Source organism: Corvus hawaiiensis, chromosome 16 (genome assembly GCF_020740725.1).
Source record: "Corvus hawaiiensis isolate bCorHaw1 chromosome 16, bCorHaw1.pri.cur, whole genome shotgun sequence".
In the NCBI taxonomy this organism is placed as follows: domain Eukaryota; kingdom Metazoa; phylum Chordata; class Aves; order Passeriformes; family Corvidae; genus Corvus; species Corvus hawaiiensis.
The window spans coordinates 1328492-1352918 of NC_063228.1; the positions used below are offsets into that span (position 1 = coordinate 1328492).

At 38.6% G+C, this 24427-nt stretch overlaps 1 protein-coding gene across 2 annotated transcripts in view; it reads left to right on the plus strand.

Annotated features, from left to right (window-relative positions):
- The first annotated feature begins 206 nt into the window (after positions 1-206).
- The window catches only part of VPS35L (VPS35 endosomal protein sorting factor like), a 46912-nt gene continuing 22691 nt past the window's right edge, over positions 207-24427 (plus strand). Inside the window, exons 1-22 of one of the 2 annotated variants that reach the window (XM_048321045.1) lie at positions 207-288; positions 3084-3183; positions 4111-4278; positions 4601-4723; positions 5079-5103; positions 6117-6193; positions 6804-6932; positions 9904-9988; positions 10941-11000; positions 12831-12927; positions 13337-13384; positions 14409-14502; positions 14984-15061; positions 15436-15558; positions 16240-16286; positions 18409-18520; positions 18730-18846; positions 19199-19252; positions 19675-19755; positions 20606-20668; positions 21772-21857; positions 22831-22911. In XM_048321045.1, coding sequence (XP_048177002.1) covers positions 272-288; positions 3084-3183; positions 4111-4278; positions 4601-4723; positions 5079-5103; positions 6117-6193; positions 6804-6932; positions 9904-9988; positions 10941-11000; positions 12831-12927; positions 13337-13384; positions 14409-14502; positions 14984-15061; positions 15436-15558; positions 16240-16286; positions 18409-18520; positions 18730-18846; positions 19199-19252; positions 19675-19755; positions 20606-20668; positions 21772-21857; positions 22831-22911 — 1865 coding nt within the window. In that variant the 5' untranslated portion in view covers positions 207-271. Of the gene's footprint in view, positions 289-321; positions 426-3083; positions 3184-4110; positions 4279-4600; positions 4724-5078; positions 5104-6116; positions 6194-6803; positions 6933-9903; positions 9989-10940; positions 11001-12830; positions 12928-13336; positions 13385-14408; positions 14503-14983; positions 15062-15435; positions 15559-16239; positions 16287-18408; positions 18521-18729; positions 18847-19198; positions 19253-19674; positions 19756-20605; positions 20669-21771; positions 21858-22830; positions 22912-24427 lie in introns of those variants that run through there. The other variant, XM_048321044.1, reaches the window with a different exon arrangement.

The window sequence follows — 24427 nt, forward strand, 5'->3', positions numbered from 1 at the left end:
ATTTATACATATTTATCTTTTTATTTTGTGTGGAATTGTGATACCATTACAAAAGTCTATTTATTTTTGTACTTTGTTTCATTCTCACCAGTCTCGCTTTTTACTTAAAGCATTCTGCACAATAAACTCTTTAAATCTTTAACAAGCGCTGCCTCTCTGAGTTTTCCGCGCAGCCTTGCCCGCCGCTCCGCGCCCGCCCTCAGGCTCTTCCCGCGCTGGGGGCGGCCCGGGCGCTGCCGGCGGAAGGCGCTGTCATGTGACCGGGCGCAAGATGGCCGCGTTCCCCTGGTGAGGCGGCGGGGCCCCGGGAGCTCTCTGTGCTCCCCGTGAGGGGCCGGCGGCGGGCTCTGGGGGGCTGCGGGTGCCCGCGGCTGGGCGAGGGCAGCCATCATGCTCGGCGATTCTTGCCCAGCCGGGAGGCTGAGGTGGGGGCGGCCCCGGGTGTGCCAGAGGGGAAACTGCGGGGCTGGGGACCGGTCGGCCTGGGGGGGGGGGGGACTGGGACCCCGCGAGTGGCGGGGGCAGCCGGGGCGCTGGGTGCCGCGGTTCCGCTGCCGTGGGACCACAGCCCGGCGCTGCTGTCTGGCGCTGTCTGGGAAAGCTGAGGGTACAGATCACATTCATAACACCCTGCCTTTACACGGAGCTACGCGGGTGTCGGGCCGGCGGCGCAGCTGTGCGCAGCGACGGAGCCGTAGCTGTGAGCCGGGCGGGACGCGACGGCCTCCTGTTATTTCCCCTAAAATACGCAAGAGCTCCCCGAGCGCCGCTGGCTGTACCCGGTGTGTTGTCACGGAGAGTGTCGTGCCCGCCGTCCCGCCCGCCTCGCGGCTCGCCGGTGGAGATGAAGCTCTCGTGCTGTGTATTTACCTTTGCCAGCACAGTTTAGCCTCTGTTAGTTATCTTTCACAGGCTCTTTAGAAGTAGACAGGGGCTACAGGAGGCAGAGTCAGCTTCTAAGCAACGTGCGTTTACAGGAAAATGTGTACGTCTGAGGGAACTGCACCGTGTAGGACATGGAATTACTCAGTCTAGTATTGTGTTTGGTAAAGGAAGCATAAAAGAGGCACTCCTTCTCTAAGAGACAAAAGCAGTAGCAAAATAGAGCAAAACAAAGCAGAGCAGTAGAGATGCTGAAAAATTGATTTTTATGTAGTACTGCAATGAGGTAACAGGCTAATAAACAGGTCTGGTAACATTGATGCAGAAGTGGCCACGGGGAAATAACTAGAGATTTACCAAATAAGATGTTTCCATCATGTTGTTCTCTAATATGGAAGATATTTTCATGCTATGGGGTTTAGCAGAACCCTAGCTATTTTTAAGTGGTATTGATGCTAAAAAAGTGTTTTGCAGATTAATTGTCTGCATAGTGATCAGTCTGCATATGAGGAAAAAAATAGCACCTGTTGGTGCTGAGGAGTTGTGTTTACCTACTGTTCAAATGAAGCAAATTTTAAAAATGTAAACAAATTTGTAAAAAAATTTGTCAAGTATATAAAATAATTTAAATCCTAGAGCTACAATGCATTTTTATAATAGCTACATATAAATATCTAGAGAAATTGGGGCTTTTTTGAAATGTTTAATACTCAAATAATGATAGGTGCAGTCACTATGGGATGTGCCTCGTTATATTACCAATACCAATATGTGTCTAGTGTTGTAAAGGGACTCTCTTCCATTTTACATGCCTGGCTCCTTTGTGCTCCCTGTAAGCTTTTTGCAGTGCTTGCTTTAGGACAAGCACTGGCTCTGGGAGGGTGCTGTGTGCCTGGAAGCAGTCCCAGGAAAAAAGATATTTTACCAGGAGGAGAGAAAAAGGTTGGTAGGCTGGCAGGTGTCGAAGGTGCAGAGTGGTGGCAATTACAGTGGTGCTCATGTGTGAAAACCCCACTGTTAAAAGAGCACCTGAAGCAGGGGTGTAATCATGCAGGATGTACGGGCAGTGAAACCCCAGCTTGGCCAGAGTCTTATTTTTATTTCCTCTCAAAAGTTGGCTGCACTGCTGTAGCCAAGAAAGGAATGCTTAATCTCCTTTCCCTGGAGAGTAAGCAGAACATAATGCCAGAGCAAACTTGATCTTGTCTTCTGCATTAGCTCTGTTACAAGCTGTCTTACCACTTGAATAGCCACATTGTAAACGTGCTTTTTAAAGACTTATTTTCAGGGTTTACAGCTCTTGTTCACTCCCACATACGTATCGTTGCCATGTGCACTTGCCCAGTGTGCTTACACTAGAGTGCAGTTGATTTCGGCCTTGGGGTGATGTGCTGAGAGAGCTGTCAGCAATCAAAGAATAATTGTGGAGCCAGAAAGAGTTTGAAAGACTTTTCACCCAGATTCTGATTAACCCATGATGCAAATGAGCAAGAAGAGTCATTGAACAATGGGACAAAATAAAAAGAAAAGGAACTGGAGATTAAGAAACACAAGAAAACAAATAAGGATATGAATTTCACTGGAGTCTTCCTCTTGCTCTGCTCTATCTCATTAGATGTCAGAAGTTTCTCCTTGGAGTGGCACAACCATAAATTATCTAATTCATAGTTCTTTCTTTATTAAGGAAACTTGGATTTTTTGAGTACAGGGTATCTGTAGAATAACTGGCTGCTATTAGCACTCCTGAAAATCCTCCAAATGAGTTATGTCTTTCAGTAGGAATGGAATTATTTGAAAGTTTGGATTAATTCTTGTGGGAAGGATGTGTGTTATGTGGGGGAAGTGCTGATTGCTTTTGTTAGGAGTTTGGTTAAAGAATTTTTTGTGTATCCCCTGATTTTACTTATTCAGCTGAGGCAGTAGTGTGTGCTATGAACATTCTCAGGACCTTGAATGAAACAGAAAAGAACAATTAGCTGCTCTGTGTGTTTCAAAGACTTAAAAAGAGTACAACTAAATGGCTGAAAGTAAAATTTCTCCAGTTTTATATTATCTCAGTAGAGAGAAATTTGGATCTTTATGTTTGCTTATTTTTCAATATGCTTTTTTTTGTAAATAAGCATCTGTATAGATGTAGGATATGCTTCTCTTAGCAGGTGGTTATTTATATGCATATATACTTTCCCTTACTGCTTTTTAAGGCATGCAAGATCAAGAAACTATGTGTCTGAATCTGAAGTGTGCAAACTGGAATCTATGCCCTTGGATTTTGGCGATTACCATCCGCTGAAACCCATTACAGTGAGTTGTTTGGTGCTTTTGGAAGATGAATCTGAATTCAAACTGGTTGTGTTCCTCTTTTTACATTTAATTTTTAAAATGAAAAGGCTTTGAGGTTGGTGGTGGTACTTGTGAAGTTGCTTTCTGTGTTAGTGGCCTGTTCTAGAGGCATCAAGGTTTATTCTGTTTGCCCTTTACAGAAGTTTGCTGGTGCTGTTATGTGTCAGAAACAGTCTCCACAGCACCTCCAGCTTGTGGGTTTTCTTGGTTGCATTAAATGCTGAATAATGGATAAATTTAACATCAAATTGTTGCATTACAAATAACCTGCATGATTGCTTGATGTAGGATTTGGTTTGGGGTTAACTTCCAGTCAGCTGTGTACTTTAAAACATTTATCATTTCTTTATGTGTAAGAGGCTTTTAAAGACGTACAAAAAAATCCAGCTTCAAAGAGATGAGTTATCCACTAATCAAAGATAAATGGGCAGCAGCTTCTGCTCAGGAAGGTCAGTAGGGAGATAAGACAGTGGCCTTAGGTATGGATTTGATGCTCCAGGCTTGAGTGTTGTGCGAGAAAAGTAAAGATGAAACTGGCAGAGGAAATTAAATAGCAAGAAAGAGTTTGGAGGACAGGGACAAACCTAATAAAATAGAGGAGGGGTACTAGAAAGAAATTCAGAGAGTTGTTCTTACAGTTTTGTAAACCTAGAATTGTAAGGGAAAAAAAAGCAGTGGAAATGCTACTGAAGGGTGAGTGCCTCCAGATTCAGGGAAAAGGGGGGGCTTCAGTTTAAATGCTGGTGCTCACTCTAAAGAGTTTGTTTGATGCTTCCTTGCTTTCATTGCAACAGCACAATTTATGTAGCATGTATTTTGATGATCTATTAAAGAAAAGTGAGGGAAGAGAAAACCTTTTTGTTTAATAGTTCTGAACTTTTTCTTTAGGTTACCGAATCCAAGACCAAGAAGATGAACCGGAAAGGAAGTACTTCTTCTACCTCCTCTTCCTCCTCTAGTTCTATGATGGACCCACTGAGCAGTGTGTTGGATGGCACCGATCCCTTGTCATTGTTTGCAGCAGCTGCAGATCCTGTGACTACTGCTCCTCCCATGGTAACACTGGAGGCAGTTATCTCAACTAAGTAAAATAAAACCAACACCAAACCAAAACCACAAAGCCAACCCTGCATAAAATGTATTGTCTCACCAGTTAAGAGGTTAATATAGGAAATATACTGTATTAATAGAATATTCTTTTTTATTTACCTACTTTCATCTGGTTTATGTTGACATATTTATTTAAATTCGGATTTTTTTTGATATTGTGACTTATGAAAGGATCAGCTGACCCTTGAAACATTAAGTTGACCTTTATCAGCCTTCTCTTCTTTTTCCAGATCTGTATTTAACTTTTGCACTTGTACTCCTGTCATAGGATGGTGCACGAAGGAAACGGGATAAAGATGAGAGCTCAGCAGTAGGAAGTGACTTTGAACCATGGTCAAGCAAACGTGGTGAAATCCTTGCTAGATACACAACAACAGAGAAGCTTTCTATTGTAAGTGGTGGCTTCCACCCTTTTTTTTTAATTTGTACTAGACCTTTAATGGATTTTGGATGTTGCTATTTTATAATTCTTTCCTGGGTAAATACTGGTTCTCTAAATTTCAGTTTTAATGTTGTAGCAAACTGAATCACAGGCTCTGACTTATAAAGATTGTTTTAGAGCTGAGTCCAAGTTTTTTGATATTTAGAAGCCATCACTTTGTCTTTTTGTGACAATGCAAATAACTTCTAGTCTTTCATCTACTAAATGATTAGAGAGTTAATTAGCAATGTAATTACCCTATGCATTCTTGGAATGCTAGTGAGTACATGCTTTCTAAAAGTCTGCTTTTTCTGCTTCCTCACAGAATCTGTACATGGGATCTGAAAAAGGTGAGCCCTTTCTTTAACAGTAACAGAGTTGCTTGAGGCAGGGTGCAGTGACAGGTTTATGGTCAAGAATAGTTGAAATGTGTTTTCCTGCCTCCCCCATTCTGGCATCATGGTCCTTGCTTTTTGGTGCATAAGACAACTGGATTTTACTTAAAATAATTATTGAAAATAAGCCACCCAACCACCTTGTTTTTTATTCCTGTGGGCTAATAAATTTGTGATTATTTCACTGCACTGACTTCCACTGTAGCTTAAAACTTTTTTCCATTTAAACTGAGCAATGATATTTTGAGAATCATGTTTATCAGCTCTTCTGCTAACTGGAAGGAAAGCAAACAAGTCCTTTGGGAACTTGTTCACTTATTCTCTTTACATGAAAGTGAAATGATTTCAGCTGTATGCTGGGTGTTCAGAAAAGAACCAAATGTTAAATATTTTATCATGTTTGCTAGCAAAGAGAATCTGGGCTAAATAGTCAGCATAGTAAATCAGGATTTTATGTATGAATAAACATGCAGCATTTCAGCTTCTGCAAAAATACAAAATACTTTTTTGCAATGAGAATGGTCGAACACTGAATCTGGATGTTCAGGAGAAGTGTGACATCTATATCCTTAGATATTGTTAAATTGACTGGATATAACCCTGTGCAACTGTTATAACCTCAGACCTGGACCAGCTGTGAGGAGGAGAGTTGGACACAGACCTCCACAGAGCTTTTCTATCCTAAATTATCCTATGGTTCTATCTGGTGATTCTTTTCTTACCAGTAAAACTTGCAAGAAAATCCACTTTTATTCAGTTTTGCTTACTTGTCATTCCCCTTGTTCAAAGTGAATGCAGTGTAAGTATGTTCAGATGTGTGTCTTCAGGAATACTCACTAAATGAATCATACCACTTGTCTTCTGTCACAGAAGCTGCCTGGTCCATGTCAGGCTCCTTTAGGTTTGTTTCTCTTTAGAAATCCCAGTGTTTAAATGTTAACGAAATTTAAACATGTAATTCTTTACAGGAAAAGCCACAACTACTGGTTCAGCGGTTTCTGAAAAAGTGAGGACAAGGTTAGAAGAACTGGATGATCTGGAAGAGGTGAGAAGGTTTTCTGATGAAATTACAGCACAATAATAACAGTGAAAGGAATTTGTGAAACAAAAATCTTTTGTGAAACTTTTTAAAAAGGTCCTGATTCTGCAAGTGCTTAGGCAGTATTTAGATAAATATGTACTTTCTGTGGGAGTTCTCTAGTAATTTTAATCCTTATTGTTACAGGATTCAGGCAGAACCATATTTTTGTATCACTAGAAATTGTTATTTGAAAATTTACCTGATCTGTTGCTGTTGATTTACCTTCTTACTGCATACGGTCTGCAGCTGCTGTAAAACTTCGTGGAGCCCAGTAGTCTTAACATCTGATCATTTTGGAATTATCAGAGGCAGAAACTGCATACTGTCTACCTGAGTTTAATTCAATTTACAGTTATGAGCTTGATAGAAATACTGAGTACACAAGTTATTTCTCAAGCTGCAGTATTTTACTGTGCAAAGGTGAGATGTTCCATAACCTACGTTCCTAAGACCTGAAGGAAAGTTGTAATAAATTTTGTAGGATTCTCTCCCACAACATGGTGATTTGAGTCTGTAATAACAGCACTCTCCTTCCCTCCTGCTCTTATTAAGTAGGTTTGTGTTTTCTTGCCAGGGATCGCAGAAAGAGCTGTTGAATTTGACTCAGCAGGATTACATGAACCGGATTGAAGAACTGAACCAGTCTTTAAAGGATGCTTGGTCCTCTGATCAGAAAGTGAAAGCTCTGAAAATAGTCATCCAGGTCAGTTTTACGTTTTTGTTCTATGCAGAACCAGTGAGTTTGGTGATACAACTTGTCCAGTTTCCTTCTTGGGAAAAGAAGGCTTTCTACTATTTTTCTATTATTTTCTTTTGTTCTTCCCTGAAATACATTTCTTTCAGAGTTTTATGACTTCTGACAGTAGCTGAATTTTCAGCTTTGTTGTTATGTGTTGGTTTTGACTAGGTTACATGGGATGGAATTCTCAGTGAGCCACCAAATGACAAATGTGGAAATTTTACCTGCTTAAGGATAGTTAGAGTAAATCACATGTAGTGGTATCAGCTCTTTCTAGGGCATGTAATTTCCTTTCCTGTCCTCTTCCCCTTCAGCCCCTTGCTCCCTACAAATAATACTGGAATGCCTTTTTGAACATCAGCATTTTACCCATCCAAACTTACTAACGCAATTAAATAATGGGATTTAGGACCTTAGCAAGCTACCAAAAACAGCTCCAGATTTTTAAAATGGTATGTGTGGGGTTTCTGTTTGTTTGTTTGTTTTAAAACTCGTCCACAGTCTTCCTTTGGGTCATTTGGGGTGATGCGCTTTGAGGAGGGCAAGGGGAAATAGGACAGTTAAATGCTCTTTTGTTTGGCTTGGCCTTTAAAAAAGGCCAGAGGCAGAGTGCAGCAGAGGACAGATGAGATAATGACATCCTTAAAAGCTGTAAAACTGATGTAATGCTCGTAGTCATCCAGTGGGGTTATATAAAGTCAGGATTTTTTTTGGTCATTCTGGATACTCTTGTGAAAACTGCTTGAAGTAATTTCATCTTAAATTGTGGAAAGGAAAATAAAGGAAAAATGGAAATGAAACATTAATGAAGTGAGATCAAACAATTATATGTGACCTAGGGTGACTAATGTTCTTTTGTAATACTATGAAATCAGCACTGTTATTGTTATTTTTAAAAAGATCCATATATAGGATTGTGAAGTTTGAATATAGTCTTTGGATGAGAAGAAAAGGAGCAGGGATGTACTGTACTTACAGTGCTTTAATATGTGTGTAAACATATATATATATGTGTGATATGCAGTGATAATCTATGCATTGATGCTTTCATAGGTTCTTTTGCAAATGGTTCACAAACAATTTTGAAATAATACAGTTTCTAACATGAGATTCAGTGCTTCCTTTTAGGAAAGTGGTACCAAAGTTGAATATGTTCATCTATGCTGAAGTGTTGTTCACTTAGCACTTAGTGCTGCAGATAGTCATCACTAATTGAAAGACTGACTAAGAATGAAATAGGTACTTGGGTAACTAATGAATTTAAAAAGTTTTATGAAGGATAATAATTCTATAGTTATAAAGCAGGATAGGGTAGAAACCTCACTGAACTTTACTTGCTGTGGTTCTTCCTTCAGAGTGCTGTATCCTCTAAAAGAACTGAGCAGTTCTCTTGACATCAGGCTGTGGTTGTATACACAGTCTGTCATTATTATTATAGACTGGTTAGTGTGCAGTAGGAGGAGTGAGTTTGGCATCTGGTTAGGAAGATTTCTTCACCAAAAGGGTTCTCCAGCATTGCACCAGTCTGCCCAGGGCAGTGGTGGCATCAGCGTCCTTGGAGGTATTTAAAAGATGTGTAGATGTGGCACTTGGGCATATTTTTTACTGGTGATCTTGGCATGCTGGATTAAAGGTTGGACTCAACGATCATGAAGGTCTTTTCCAACCTAAACGATTCTGTGATTCTATGATTCCTCAAGTGCCTTTTTGCAAGATACTTTACTTGTCAAGATGGAGTATGTTAAGCTGCTTAGAGTAAGCTGAAGTAAGTTGATTATGTATGTGAGCTCTAAGAAAAGTGGTAATTAAGTGTTCATGGTACGTGTAGGTCCTAAACAGCTACTGAGTTGCCTTTCTTTGAAGGTGACAGACTTGCCACGCAGCAGGGAAGATTCTGCTGGTTGTAGGATGTGAGTGCTCTCACCTGTCTCTCTGGTGCACTCTTCAAGTTGCCCTGCTGAATAAAGCAAAAAGACTAAGTGTGCCCCTGGTTTAAGCATGTTCAAATGTTATGATTTCCTTCTTTAAACAGGGCAGTCTTGTGAGGTATTGGATTGCTTCCTGTATTTTTGAAACATAACAAAAGCTTTAACTTTATTTATTCCTCTGAGATTGAAGAACTGTCTCCTGGTGAAGGAGAGGGGAGGGATGGAGCTGATAGAGAATATTGTGAGTCTTAGAGACCAGAGAAGACTCGGGGCCAGAGGCCACGTTTGGCGTAAGCAAGGAGGAGGTGGAATTCTCTCCCTAGTCAGTCATTTGCCTGTTTTCTATTGGTAGAAGCTCCAATGAGAGTAGAACTAACTGGGTAATGCATTTTCAAATGTGACTTTTTACCAGCCATCATTGTAGTCCAAGTGCCATGATCAGGCTGGGTCCCAGTAGGTGAGGATTGATTGCAGAGTCCTCCCTGGAGCTGACTGTGGCTCAGTCTGTTTCCAGAATGCTTGAACTACTTATGTGAGCTGCAGAAATGGGTTGGAAAGCTCATTAACTACACTTGGAAAATTGTTTCTTAATTTAGTCTATATTAAATTTTGTGTTTGATATGGATGCTTAGAGAGATGGTGTAAAACTGAACAACACCCTTAAAAATGTTATTTTAGAGAAGAACTGCCTTTTAATGCTTTGTCTGGGAGAGAATTTGTCTTGTCTGAACAAAAGCAGAGATCTGCATGGTCAGCTGAAACTCTGCGTTGTAGCTTACCCTGTATAAAGGAAAACCAAGCCTGTGACTAGTTCTGGAAATGAAGAATATCCTGAAAATTACAACAAGCACCATGGTGTGTTATGTTAGATGTCCTTGTGCTTTTGGCTTCATAGTTCATATTGGCCCTTTCCATCTGTGGATATTCATCCATTCCAGTGTTTCTGGAGTAAAAACACAAACTTGCATTGACCTCTAAAAATGTTTATTTGTTTTTTTTTCTCCTAGTGTTCTAAGCTTCTTTCAGACACAACTGTAATCCAGTTTTATCCAAGTAAATTTGTTTTAATTACAGATATCCTTGATACTTTCGGTAAGTATCTACTGTGCCAGACTTAGTACACAATTGTTAATAAGATTAATTTTTTTGTAACATTAGAAAGCATCAAAGTTATCCAGAAAGGGCTGAAACGACTTGTAGTTTTAACATGGAGTATTTCCAACATAAACATTTGGACACTGGTGGTAAACATGGTATATAATTGTCAAAAAACTCCTAAGAGCAAAGCCTTTAAGATAAAAATATTTCATTTTGTGGTTCTGTGCTTTATGTATTAATGAATATCTAGAACAAAATGTTAGGAAAAATCATGATCTCTCCATTTTGAAATTTAAAACACGCTGTTATTATAAAAGTATTTTGGATTTTTGCAGCCTTTTGACTCAATCTTTCATTATTTTTGTATTTGAAGAATAGAAGTCAGAAAGTTTTCTTTAGCTGAATAGGGACTGTGAAGTGATCCAAATGTTGTTACTGATCTTTTTAATATATTTTTAAACTTGTAAGTGAAATTGTCATCCACTTCATGTGACTCTCTTGTTTTTGTGCCATGTTATGGAAAAGATTTACAATGGCATTCAGAGTTGAAGGGTATTTTGGTGCCAGCAGGATATGCTACGACAGAGATCTAATTGTTTTTTCAGGTTGTGCTTCCTTTTTGTGCTCCTTCCTACTTGCTGAAAGCTGCTGGAGATAACACAATATCCAAACTCAGCAAAGTCAGGCCACCAGCTGTCCTTTCCTGGCCTGGGAGAAATCTGACCTGTGTGTTACCTCGGCACTTAACGGAGCCAGAGAATTTTTTTATTGTGCTAAATCACACTGAACATTTCAGCCTCACTAGAGGGCAGCAAAATGTCAGCGTTCTAGGAAGTTTTTTCCAGCTAATTTCATTGTGTGTTGGAAAGAGAACCTTTGTACCAACGTTTTCTGTTTTACAGTTTGTTAATTTGTTATGATTATTATTATTCTTTTTTTTAACCAGGGAAACTCGTGTATGAAAGAATTCTGTCAATGTGCGTGGATAACCGAGTCTCTCTGCCAGGTAACTTTGTGTTTGTTTCCACTCCAGAAAAAAATCATATCCAAACTTGAGGAAGGTTAAACCCTTGCTACTCTGTCTCCTACAGAAAAATGTCTCATTTCAATCTAGAAGTTTTTAGTTTTTAACAGAGTAAAATCCATTGCTTACAGCTTCCACTATTCACAATGCTCATGCAAGTTTACATTTCAATTGTGAAGGATATACCTAAGTTATAATAAAATGTGCTTGTGGCTCTGCTGTTACTAAATGTAAACTGGGTCTTCCTGACATTTGAAATCACAAGGAATCATGTGTAAGTTCTCTAATACAGAGTTTATTACGGGGAGAGAGAATTAAACAGGAATGGCCAAATTAGATGAAAGAGACTTCTTTTCCTTTTTTCTTAGCATATGCTCTCTTCTGAAAGTATTACAGTTTAGTAGCTTAAAGTTAATGATAGAAATGTAACAAAGCCAAGAGTCTCAGTTTTTGGTAAATAGATGTTTTTGTTGCTATGCTGGAAACTTGATAGTTTTGTTTTGATTAAGGAGGAATTTTGGAAGTAGCAGCAGGCTGCTTCTAGAATAATCTTTCTAACTTGGGCCCTTTTTATTTTTTCAGTTGAAGTTCCAACACAATGTAAAAATATAATTTGACATTTACAGTACAAATGAATGTGAAAGAACCTCTTTAGCAAGATGTTGAAGCATTCCATGGAAAATGCAGGCATTTCCTTGCAATTTGGAGTGCATTAAGTGCACATCCTTGCAAGATGAAGCATTCTGTAGTTGGCAGTGGTACAGTACCATTAGTTTGCAGTTAAGTCCATAGGATTGGAGCCATAAACTTGAAACCAACAAATACTGAAATTTGAAATAAACTTAGAGAAAATAATTAAGACAAATTTGGTTGTTGCAGATCTGACAAACTGCTCTTACAGGCATTAATGAAGGCAGACAGTTCCCACAGCACATCACAATTTCTGGGCCCAGTTACCTCTGTTCTGGAGAGCTGAGCTCCTGCTGCAGCTGTACAGCTGCCAGAGGCATTGCTGGTGGGAACTTCCCAAGCAGCTCTGAAAGTGGGAGGGAGAAGGAAAATCTGTGCTGTGCTGACTGTGCGTGTGAACCTTTGGGCATTTCAGGCCCAACCTCTGAGCCTGTCCTTTGGGAACCAAGGGAAACAAAGTTCAGTGAGAACTCCTGAGGTCCTAGATGAGAAAGATACTGACTGAGTGCAGGAAGTTCTAATGTGGCTTCTCTTGTGCTGGAAGTTGGAAACTCTCCTGTGGAGCTTCTCACCTTCTGGGGGCAGGAGTGGGAGAGCACTGGTATTTTAAATGGTTTCACAAGGAGTTTATAATAGGATGTGTTCAATGTTCAGTGTACAGAAACAAGGTTTCTGTCTGTGTTGCAATAGTATTATTTAAAATTTGTATTGGCCCTTTAAAGTAAAGAATTTGAGTGCTTAAAAATCTCTTTTGTATGTTCTCTAGTCATTATAGATTTATATACATGTGTTTGTTACAGATTCCCTGTATTTTCTTTTTTTACGATTTCTGCTTTTGGAAGAGCAGAGGCAGAGGTTGGATTTCTCAGTAGCAGCTCTGAGATGAGCTCTGAGTGCTTGAATTCAGGTTCTGAAATGTTATTTACTACAAAACTGTTACCTTTTCTTGTTATGTACTCAGCTCTGCTGCTCAAGAGAGCTGAGAAGCAAATTTATTGCCTAGTTTATTATTGTGCATTTAATTTCTTGATGAATGGAAAGAGAATACAGTTTTAAACCTAGAATGAAAAGTAACTTGTTTCCAGAAAGAATGTAACTGTTTCTGGGTTGTTTTTTTCCCAGATAACTTTTCTCCAGAGAGTGTTAATGATACGGCGAAAGAAACTTGCTTAAACTGGTTTTTCAAGATTGCTTCAATCAGAGAACTCATTCCCAGATTGTATCCTTGTCAGATGAGACCCTCAGAGTGTGTCTGCAGGTTTTTTGTAGATTTTTCCAAAAGTGAACATGTTTGTTTCAGTAAAACCCACAGGATCTGATGTTTATACTGGCTTTGTTTTGTTTGTTTCAGGCTGTATGTTTTGAATGTACTTTTGAGTCATGTTGCACAGTAAACTGAATGTTTAATTATTGGCTCGGAGCAGTTTGGCAGTGCCAAAGTAGAGATGATGCATGAAAAATTTTGAAACAAAATCTTGTAGATAAATTGTAAAAATCAACAAAGTGTAGTGACATTAATTACAGAAGGCCTTAAAATAGTTTGTTCAATATGCATTTGGTATATGTTTGCTTCAGGTTTTTCAATGGTGTGAGTATTAGTTTTGTTCCTTAACTTGGCTTCAATTTAGTTATGTGGAAGCAGCAATACTGAAGTGCAATAAGTTCCTATCCAAAACGTAAGAATAATGTTAAATGTGGAAAGGAAGTGAATGGGAAGACTTAGGAACTATTTCAAGGAATTAAGCATGAGAGTTCTGTGATTAATGGTGGGTAGGGTCTTAGTAGAACTGAGAAGGAGTACAGAGAGGTTTTGGAATTTTTAATGAAAATACCATGAAAAAAGTAAAGGTGAACTGTGATACACTCTGAAATACAATAGTGCTCTCAGTTCTCAAATATATGTACAGTTGTGATATCAGTTGTCACAAATCCCAATGCAGACTGGAAACCAATGGTTTGTGATGGTGGAGGGGGAAGGAAGATTGATGACATAAGGAGTGTGGGAAAAAGGATAGAAAAAGGAAAGGAAAATATTGATGTCAGATTGGGAGAGAGAGTTGGAGAAGTATTTGAGGAGCAATGAACCACCATCTATTGAAAACCCTGGTGTAAGTTTAATGTGTTGCCAAACAGTGCCAGCTGCTGAGCAGAAAATGTTCCTTCCTTTGTAATTGACTTTCTTCAGTTATATTTTGAAATGAGCATTGGAAGCCAAATTGCTACTCTGGTGACAACTTTATTATCCCTAAAAAGCAGTTCTTTTACTGGAATTAGTGGGCCTCATATCCAGGCACTAGTACAGCTCTGTCCAAAAGGACCTATGGGAAAATGAGACATGGAAGGACTTCTGCCAGTTCTGCTTTAAGCATCTGCTTTCCTTACATTGAGTCACAGCTTTTCCATAGCTCTGCTGCTCTCCAAGCTAGAGGGGGAGTTTTTTGGTTTTATTTGTCTGGCTCTGAATAGCAACTATTGCTATTTGAATATAGGATATGTATTACTGTACACATAAAATTTTACTTATAAAATAAATTTTTGTGCTGGTATTCTTTTTCTTTGATAGATATTTCTATAACTCATGCTCAGTTGTTAGTCTACAAGGCAGCTACTGAAGTTATCTTCAGTATTTTCAGTTATTCAGTAGGTGATGTAATTCTGTTATTGACTATTGAAGCTCATTTTCATTTCTGATGAAAACAGGGGGATTTCGGAATGTCTCCCACGGTTAACATCTATGATTAGAGGAATTGGAGATCCACTGGTTGCAGTCTATGCCAGAGCATACCTTTGCAGGGTAGGCTGTCATTTACCTCCTCTGATCTGTATCAAAGATTTACTGCAGCCAGTGTTGTCACTGCTTTTATCTCAAATAGTCAGCAGCCTGTCCCTTCCTTCCAACAAACAAACAAAAAGTAATTTCTGTTTTAAGAATGGGTAATCTCTCTTTAAGTGTTTGTAATAAGTAAGAATGATTTTATGTGCTGCTGTAGGCTGTTGCAGTGCACTGGAGTAGACACTGATTTCCTCACTGCTTACAGATACTTGGAGCTGATGTTAGGATCGTGTTCAAATACAGCTGTAACTGCCTCAGGGTAGTTGTTAGTGGACATGACCATAATAGTAAGCAAGGAAATAATCAGTCAAAAGCATGTGATTCAATGCTGTTGGTTGATTTGATGTGTGTAACTTGGGTGTAGTCCTTCAGCAAATGCGTTTTTGTCTCAGTCTGAAGGAGAATTGATAGATGCTGATAAAATCTTTTTCTTTTAATACAGGTTGGGATGGAAGTGGCACCACAACTCAAAGAAAGCCTGAACAAGAATTTTTTTGACTTCCTTCTAACATTTAAACAAGTAAGCAAATAAGCGTTTTATTTGCAAAATCAGATAAATACATTCCTTAATCAACTGCCACATACTTTTAAAAAAACTTAGAAGTTCTCAAATCTAGATTTAGGGGTGTTCCTGTATCCAGATATAGTATGGGAAATTTTACATACATTCTGATAAGTTGAAACTGCTTTATTCAGCATGTTTCCAGACTTGAATAATATATGTTAGGAGCTTGATATTTTTTCCCCCAGCTTGCAAGGAATGTTTCAGAATATCTGTACCTTTGTGATACTGTCTGTTGTTGTTTCTGTTCATATACAAACTTTATTCAGTTTATCATATCTCCCATTAAATGCCTTTTCACAGCAACATATTTTTGTCTCTTATTTCAACAGATCCACGGGGATACGGTTCAGAACCAGCTGGTGGTGCAATGTGTGGAGATCCCTTTGTATTTGACCCTGTATTCTCCTGCTATAGACTGGATTTTGCAGTGTATTGCCTACCATGCCCCCGATGTAAGTGAACGTGGTAATGCTCAGTACTAAAGCAAGTGTTGTGGTGAAGAGTTAATTTTGCAAGCTAAAAAACCACTCCTCAGTCAGTTCTCGAGTGTAAAGAGCCTACATAGGACTGTCTGATGTTCTCTTCTGTACAGGAAGAATGTTTGCTTCCACAAAGCTCAAGTGTGACTGCTTCAAGTTCATAGGCAGTATTCCTGTTTGTTTCTTGCTGTCCTTTAGCTAGTTTAGTCTTTATTTCCTGAATTCATCAGTTTCTTCTGTCATACAGATATAAAAATGATTTGAGTAACCTGTAGCTTAACATAGTGAACAGGCTGTTTTAATCTGTCAGTATGGTTTGCAGTCTGGCAGAATTTTCACCTCTCCTGCCAGAGATAACTGACCTGGCTGGCAAATAGTGATTACCTGGAGTAATGGCATGGATGAAGGATTGCAGATTTGGCTTCCATAAAATGGTGGTTTTGATTGAAATGCCACTGTGTCTGTTCCAGAGGATGTGTTTTATGTTGTGCTACACCATTGTTTTCTTGTGCTGTAAATATAGGATAACACAGGAGTATTGGAATGTGTTGGAGAGGTAATTAAAACAGCTTTTAGTAGATTTCAGTACAGCAATTAAAGCAGACTATATTTGCAAAGTCTCTATTCACTAATTTTAATAAGTAATTTTTCCAGGTTCTGCTTACTGAGATGATGGAGAGATGCAAAAAATTGGGGAACAAGTAAGTGTTGCAGAGTGTAGAAGACAGGAGTCTGTAATGAGTACCCGTGAGTCCCTGGAGTAATGTTCTCTCTCCCTCTTTTGGAAGCAGCTTGGATGCATAGTGTAGCTTTCATTCTCCCAGTAGCTTACTAAATCATGATTGAACATCTCTTTTCCAGAGATGAATTCTAAAATACAGTGGATTACTTGTCAAGCCAAAGTTAGTTAGTTTAACTTGGTTGCTGCATTTTGGCTCCTAAGCCAAAGCTTAGGACATGTAATGTGTTCTCCATCAGCCATGTCTCTGATTCCTGGTTTTGCTTCATTTTTCTGGGTTTTCCTCCCCTTCCTTCCCTCTATCCTCCACTAGCTACAGTCATGCCATACATGCATTCAGAAAGGGAAGTTGTAAAGCAGCTGGCAGCCTTTGGAAGGTGGTAATACTTAGGGGATTTGCTTTTTTCAACATTAAAATTGGTACCTCAAACGTCTCCTAGAAGTCTGTGTGCAGGGTAATCCCCTTCAGTTCAGGAAGATGGTCTGGTCTGAAAGTTGAATGTACTTTCTGGGTTTTGTGATTGCAATCTGGCCTGCTGATGGGCTCCTCTCTGTTCATTTTATTGGGTAGTTTGGCTGAGATCTGTAAAAGTTTTCAACTATCTATTGTTTTTCTCATGTGCTTTGCACAGTCCAATTCTGCAGCAGCTGAGGAACTAAAATATGTTAATCACTTAGCTGAGGAATGCCAGCGTTCTGTGACTGAGCTAAGGAGTGTGAGGAAAGCATGATTTAAAAAACATGCTGTGAAAATGGTATTGTATCAGAGTGAATAGTACACATAAAAATAATCCACATCCTCTGATGTACAAACAGTTTTGTATAGGTGTTGATTTGTTTTGTGGAACTTATTTTAAAATCAACTTTTAGCATTTTTCACTGTAAAGATGGGCTAGATTCCTCCTCTTTCTTCCTCTTTGCTCTTTGAAGGAAGGATAAGATGTTGAGTATAATGAGGGCTCTTTTAAAAGAAATGTTTTTGGGACATGTCTTTTTTATTGGGAAGTTGAGTAATCCAGTTTAAAACAGTAGTCCTCTTTCAAAGTGGAGTTCGGTGTTTTTGTGTCTTCTCATGACTGTCAAGATACTACAAAGCAAGAGGCATCAGTGTATAAATCTTTCAATAATCTCAGTGTGTTCCATGAGCTACTTTGCAGCCATCTAAGTGAAAAGTGACAGCCTGCTCTCTGTATTGCAAAGCACAGGCCTAGTGAACTGGAAGTGCTTGTCTAATGATGAAATGCAAATTCCAGTCAAATTGTGATGGGACCACTAAGGCTCAGGCAGAAGGACTGAAGCTGCTGGGCTATTTTAAGCACATAGAATTTCCCTCAAGGTAAACTGCCCTGTGTTCAAACTGTCTGTTTCAGACTAGTGAAGGGCACAGTGTTTTATGAGGCAGCTTCTTGAGCTAACTCATGGCTGAGTAAACTGGATCTTACAGTGGTGCAGTGAGTTCACTCTTCCACTGTGACTTCGGTTTGATACAACACAAATGCCTGTCTGAATGGTTAATCATAAATGTCTAAATGTCATTGCCAGTTATCCCATGACCATGACTTTGGGTTTATTTTAATCCTAACAATGCAGCTGCTAGAAATGTGGCTTTTATAATGCATATATATATATATATATATATAAAATACATATTATATTAATATAATTAATTAAGAAAAGTTTCAACAGGGATTTGCCCTCCCTAAGTATTCTTCTGAACTGTAGTTGAACAGAGAGTAAGTTTCTAAATGTCAGCTACTCCTGGTTTGCTTGATATTTCTAGTAAATTGCTGCTAAAATGAGGGTTTCACAAACACCTGTGTGGAAGAAGTATTCTACAGGCTGGGTTACCTTTTCCTTATCTGGTGGCTTCATGTTTTCTTGTTTTGCTTATGCATTTTTAATCCTCATCAAAGCAAGCTCGATTTGTGTGAGAGTCTTTTCTTCCTTATTCTCTTGCTTTTTAAAAAATTTATAATAGATGCTGGACAGTTGTTAGTCTAAGAAATACAGATTAATGTAAATGCAGGGACTACCAAATCTGAGTTGCTGCTGAGCTGCATTGATCTGTGTTGTGTTCATTGCAGTGCTTTGCTGTTGAATTCGGTAATGTCAGCGTTCAGAGCAGAGTTTATTGCTGCGAGATCAATGGACTTCATTGGCATGATTAAAGAGTGTGATGAGTCTGGATTCCCAAAGGTAACATTTTGTATGTAATTTGTAATGATTCCTTTTCTTTGACAGAGGTCTTTATGCTCTTAGTTGTTGACATAACTTGCATATTCACTCGAAAAAAATTATTCAAGTGATTTGATCTGAAAATCTTTCTGCACACTGTACCTGCCAGACCAGTCTCAGATGGACATGCATTATCTGCTTTTAATTAAAAATTTCTCATTAACTTTCAGCATCTCCTCTTTCGCTCTCTGGGCTTAAACTTGGCGTTGGCTGATCCTCCTGAAAATGATCGTCTTCAAATATTAAATGAAGCCTGGAAGGTGATTACAAAGCTGAAGAACTCACAGGTGAGTTACTGTCCATTCTGTTTACTACTGATTCTGTGTTTAGAGCAAAGTTGTAGCAGGTTGTTCAGTAAGCATGTGCTTAGCATGGCGTTGTTTACCTTTTCTAAATACACACAGCTGCAAAAAAAATGTTATCGCCGGTCATATGTTTAGATCATCCCTGCTTTTCTTATTTTTGCTGAAGCATAATTTAATTTTACATAACATTATTACACAAATGTAGCTTTTGAGTTCTAGATCTTTAGGGCTGCATGCATGCTCAGGAGTTACTTCTTTTAAGTGTAATTTTTGCAAGTGTATTTTTCACAGTCTCCTGCAAATATTGGTAATCATAAGACACGTGTATTTCTAGGATTATATCAACTGTGCTGAAGTGTGGGTGGAGTATACCTGCAGACATTTTACGGTAGGTGAAAATTACTTTGTTTCCTTTGAATTTTTCTGATACAGACTAAGTGGCTGTAGTTTGGTATTAAAGCAGTTTGGTATTAAAGATGGAAAGGCTTTAACTATTCAGTGTAAGTGTGTAGGAATGAAAAATTGCGTTTCCTTTCATGAAAGATGAATGAGGACAAACGATGCAGCTTTGAAGCTTTACCACCTCACAGCCCTGAATGTTTCTTATCCTTTTGTTTTAATGGCAGATGGACCAGGTTAAGGAAGGATTTACTGGAGCTATGGCTAAAGTTCTTGGCTTAACGAGAGCTCCGTAAAAAGCTGATGCTTTGGCAAATGGAAGTAAATGATCCTACTCAAGTGGTGTTTAGTGACTTGATTTGTTTGCCAGTTTCGTTCCTGTATTTTGTAACCTTGTTTTTTGCTACACAGAAGCGAGAGGTCAATACAGTTCTGGCTGATGTTATCAAACACATGACTCCTGATCGAGCATTTGAAGATGCTTACCCACAGGTAAAGAACTTATTTTGCCAAATCTGTAAAAATCTGATGTGCATCTTCTTAAATGGAATTAATTCTTAAACATTACTGATAACTCTTATAACAAAATAATTATTTTTAGACACTAGCTGTAATTTGGGAAGCCTCTTGGAACTCTGTAATGCTGTGATTTATTCCTCCTTTTTTTCCATGCACATCAATCTTTTAATTCTGAGAAATGCTAAACCCGAATGATTTACGTATTTAGAAGTAGCAATAGTTAACTCCTACATCAACAGTGGTGTTTCCTGAAGGGAATTAGCAATCCTGGTAGGCTGTTTAAACAGAAGTAAACCATAAAATAGTCTGTCTCTACCTGGCTTTGTTAAGACTTCAGTGAATTATTGTGTCCAGTCCTTGAGACTGAATTTCAAATGAGATATGGATTAGTTGAGAAGGTTTTTGTGGTTACTTGGAGGGTAGAAAAAGTGCCTACAAAAGAAGATTTAACAAACTGGTTTGGGGTTTTTTTCATTGTTTATTTGGCTGAGTTTTTTAGTGCAGAGAGCTGGAGGACATAGAGACTCTAAATTGAAAAAAATGTGCCTAACTGTGGAAGTGAAGAGCAAATAAAGCCTGGGCAGGCTGGTCAGCCTCTGTTCAGTATGGGTTCTGAAGGGTGTGTTGGAAAAGTGTGTAGGAGCAGCATAGTCTGTCCTGCTTTGGGGAAAGAAATTACATTGACGAATGCTCGAAGCATCTTTCAAAAGAGTTTACTATGAATAACTAGAGAAGAACAATCTCTGGTGTGGATAGTCTTAATTTAACTCATATTACAATAATTTCCCTGGTTTTTTTCACTTTTCCTTTTTCTTCCTTTTAGCTGCAGTCAATTATTCAGAAGGTTATTACCTATATCTATGACTTTGCTCTGCTTTTTTCAGTGGTAAGTGATATTCTGTTTAATAAATTTTTAAGAAGAACTGTTTGGCACTGTTTCTGCAAGAGAATTTACCTGACTGGGATATTTAGATTCTTTACAAGTTCACAGAATGGAAGGATTTTTTATCAAGTAGCTAAGTGCAGAAATATTTTGTGAGCTTTCTGCCGCTTACTACTTAAGTACTTCTTATTTCAGTTCCAATTTTCTCTGCTCTTTTCATTAGGCTGTTAAATTCTCTGAGTTTGTTTTTTTACTGTTGCATAAGTGACAATCAATGCAAGGTAAAACACCATTTATTTGTGTGTGTGTGTTAATGTAATTGCTGATAGCTGCTTCTGTGTTATGATACATAACATATGATATGATATGATACGATTCTGTGCTATGCTCTCTCATAGCACTTACATTTGGCATTGAAACAAAGTGGAACTCAGAGAGGTCAGAGACTGTATATGAGGTAGAAAAATAGAAACAAAGACAGTACACAGTATGTGTCAAAGTACAGAAATCATCTGAAGTGTAGAATTCAAGACTGATGCTATGGATTTGGAGTCAAGTCTTGTTCACAAATTGCTTGGATAATTTGGAAAAACTTACCCTCACTACATTCTTGAGATGATACAGAAACGAAGTATTTTAGTATGTTAACAACTTAGACCCTTATCTTTGAAAGGAGTTTAAATGTCTTAGACGTTCTTAACTTGCTCTGGATACATGCAAAATTGTTGATGATGTGTAGACTGTTTTAATTGTTTTTAATATCTTACCTTTTTTTTCCATAGCTGTCTGAATGTGTCATGATCTTAAGGCGTTTGAAGCATATAATTGCTTTTAAAAATAAAGTGCAACATTAGTTTCAAGCAGTTCTGTATTTTGTGCTCCCTTCTGGATCTGTGCAGTCAATAAATTGATACATCTTTCAGCCAGCAGACCCTTTCCATTTGTTCCACTTTTTCATCCTTTGAGATGAATTACTGTTTTCAAAAAAGATGAAAATAATTTTACATAAATAACTGTGCTTATAAAACTTATCCAAAATATTTATTGTTTTAGTGTGTTGTTAGTAACATACCTGATTTTACTTGTTTATGTATTTGTACTTTCAGGAGAAATTCTTGCCATTTCTGGATATGTTCCAGAAGGAAAGTGTGAGAGTGGAGGTTTGCAAGTGCATTATGGAATCTTTTATTAAGTAAGTGGGGACTGCTGAGGTGAAATGCACTCTGGAGGCTGAGACACTTATTGAAAGATGGCTAGAGGAGTCAGTACATTGGCTATTTAGTTTGTGAAGGTTTTCCAGGCTATGGGAAAGAAAAAAGAAAATGTATCAATTTTGTTATTTATTGATGGACTGTTTGACTGTTCACAAAGAAAGCTGAGTTGAAGTAATTATATTGATGCTGACTTGCTGTGAGTTAACAGAATAGTTGTTCTCTGAGCTTTTTTTTTTCTTGTGTTGCCTTTGTTGGTTTATGAAATTTATTTCACGTTCCAGTTGCTGTGACAGCACAGAATGGAGTACTGCTACAGTTGAAAATGAACTTAGAAAATGAAAATATATTCAGCTGCTCTGAAAGTCAAGCAGTCCTTTTCTTTTCAAATAATTAACAGGTTTCTTGAAACATTTTTCTCATTTTCACCTTCCGTTCAGGTATTTCTATTCACTGCTGAGCCTCCCAATCCTTCTCTCCCCGGGGGCTTTGCTCATATGAGAGATGGTGTGGCCCCTTAATCACCTTAGTGGAGCTGCAGTGCACATGTGGCTCTGTACCTAAACATGACACTGATCCTTCCTGTCTGTCCCTAAGTAGCTGAGGAATTATATTATATCTTGGTAAATCCAGGATTGTTTTGTTTTGATGTTCTTAGATTGCCTCCATGTATCACACGTCTGCCTTCCTGTGTCCATTAAGGAGTCAGTCTGTGGCTTGGCACTTCAGCTGTGTATATTAAGATAATATTTCTTGACTGGCATTTATTGGAATTGTACATCTATTAACCATGTGATTGTTGGTGTTCCCTTGGTCCACAAATGAACTTAAAACTTGTGCAGTGTCATACAGTGCTGGTGACTGGAATTATGCATGAAATGGGTGTTATTCTAGTCGTTGTTGTCTGTTTTGACAGAGCAGGATTTTTCACCACTTTTTCTAAATACTTTCTAGGCATCAGCAGGAGTCGACGAAGGATCCCGTTATACTCAATGCTCTCCTGCATATCTGTAAGACGATGCATGACTCTGTGAAGTAAGATGAACTTCTACTAAGAACTCTCATTTATGCCAAGCTGGGCTGCCTGATGTGGTTTCATGTTTCTGAGGCTATTTGTTTCAAGGTGGATTAGGACATGAATCCAATTAGTGCTGAGGGAAGAGCTGTGCAATGAAGTGGCAGCACGTACCATTTGCTCTTTAATTACTGCTGTATTTTGAATACTGAAACAGAATTTTAAAAGGGAAGTAGCAGCGGTTCTGTAGTTTTCTAGTGAAGCAGAGACACTTGACAATCCAATCTGCAGAATATTTTGAGAGTGAAACAATGTAATCTTTGAGTTATAGTGAATACTAAGCTATTTCTGAGATTCAAGTAATTATGTAGCTACTAAAGCAGATTGCTGTACAGTTATACCTTTTTGTGGGCCACTATTTTCAGCCATTACAAAAGGGTGTGAAATCTTTAAAAGCATACCTGAAAGATCTCTAGGAACTTGAGCAGGGGAAGCTAGAACTGAGAAGCTCTTGAACCATCTATATCTTTCCCCTAATTCCTCCTCTTCTGTTTTGCCCTTGACTTTGAGAGCTGAGGTTGTTTGGGGTCCCCTGTGCCCTGTTGCACCCTCACTGTTTCAATAGCAGTTGTGCAGTGTGGAAAGCATTGTGGTTTGTAGGTGACTTGCAAAAATCACACCAAAATCTGTGTCTAATTGAAAACAGAGCCAGGATCACAATGCTGCAAATTTAACTGTCAGGAGGACAGACCTTCTTTTTTTCCTTCTGGTTTGAGTTGAATTGTAAGGGCACAGTTTCTTTTCCCACTCTGAGCCCAGAGCCTCTTAGTATGGCAGATGCTGCAAAAAAATTTTCTCATCCTTGATAGGCAACAAATGTAAGATTTATTGTCAACAGAGGTCAGATTTAGCATGTAATTCCAATTTATACCAGCAAGAGTGCTTTATGTCGGGTTAGAGTACCTTATTTGGCTGTATGTTGCACTAAAAGCTACTTCAGCCTTTAAATAGAACAATGTATTTTACCTAAACCAGCTTATTTAAAAAAATAAAGCAGTTTATAGCAATCCATATTTGGTGCTTCCTCTGATGCCTTGCCAAAACAATTTGATAATTTACTGGGACCTTTAAAATCCCTTAAACCAGCAGTTCCTTGAGGTAAGATGGTTGTACATCTCTTGGTAAATCATCATAAATTCCAATTATTTTTAAGTAACTCCTGCATCTGTTTTTGCATCCTGGTTCAGGAAACTCCCAGCCCATTGTGTAGGGCTCGCTGACCCCTGTAACAGCTGTTGGAGGGTAACAGCCTTTAGGCTGGTAGGGGTCTGATTCACAATTGAACTGGAAACCTATTACTGACCTGGAGATCTCATTACAAGCCTTCTGAGCCTTTCAGAGCCCATCAGTTGACTCTTTTGATTGGCAATGCACTAATGAGCTGATCGTGCTGAGGTTTTCTTTCCTCCCTTACTGAATTCATACAGTAAAACTATTGTTCTCTTCCCATCTGGTGTCTGAGTTGGAAATTGGTAA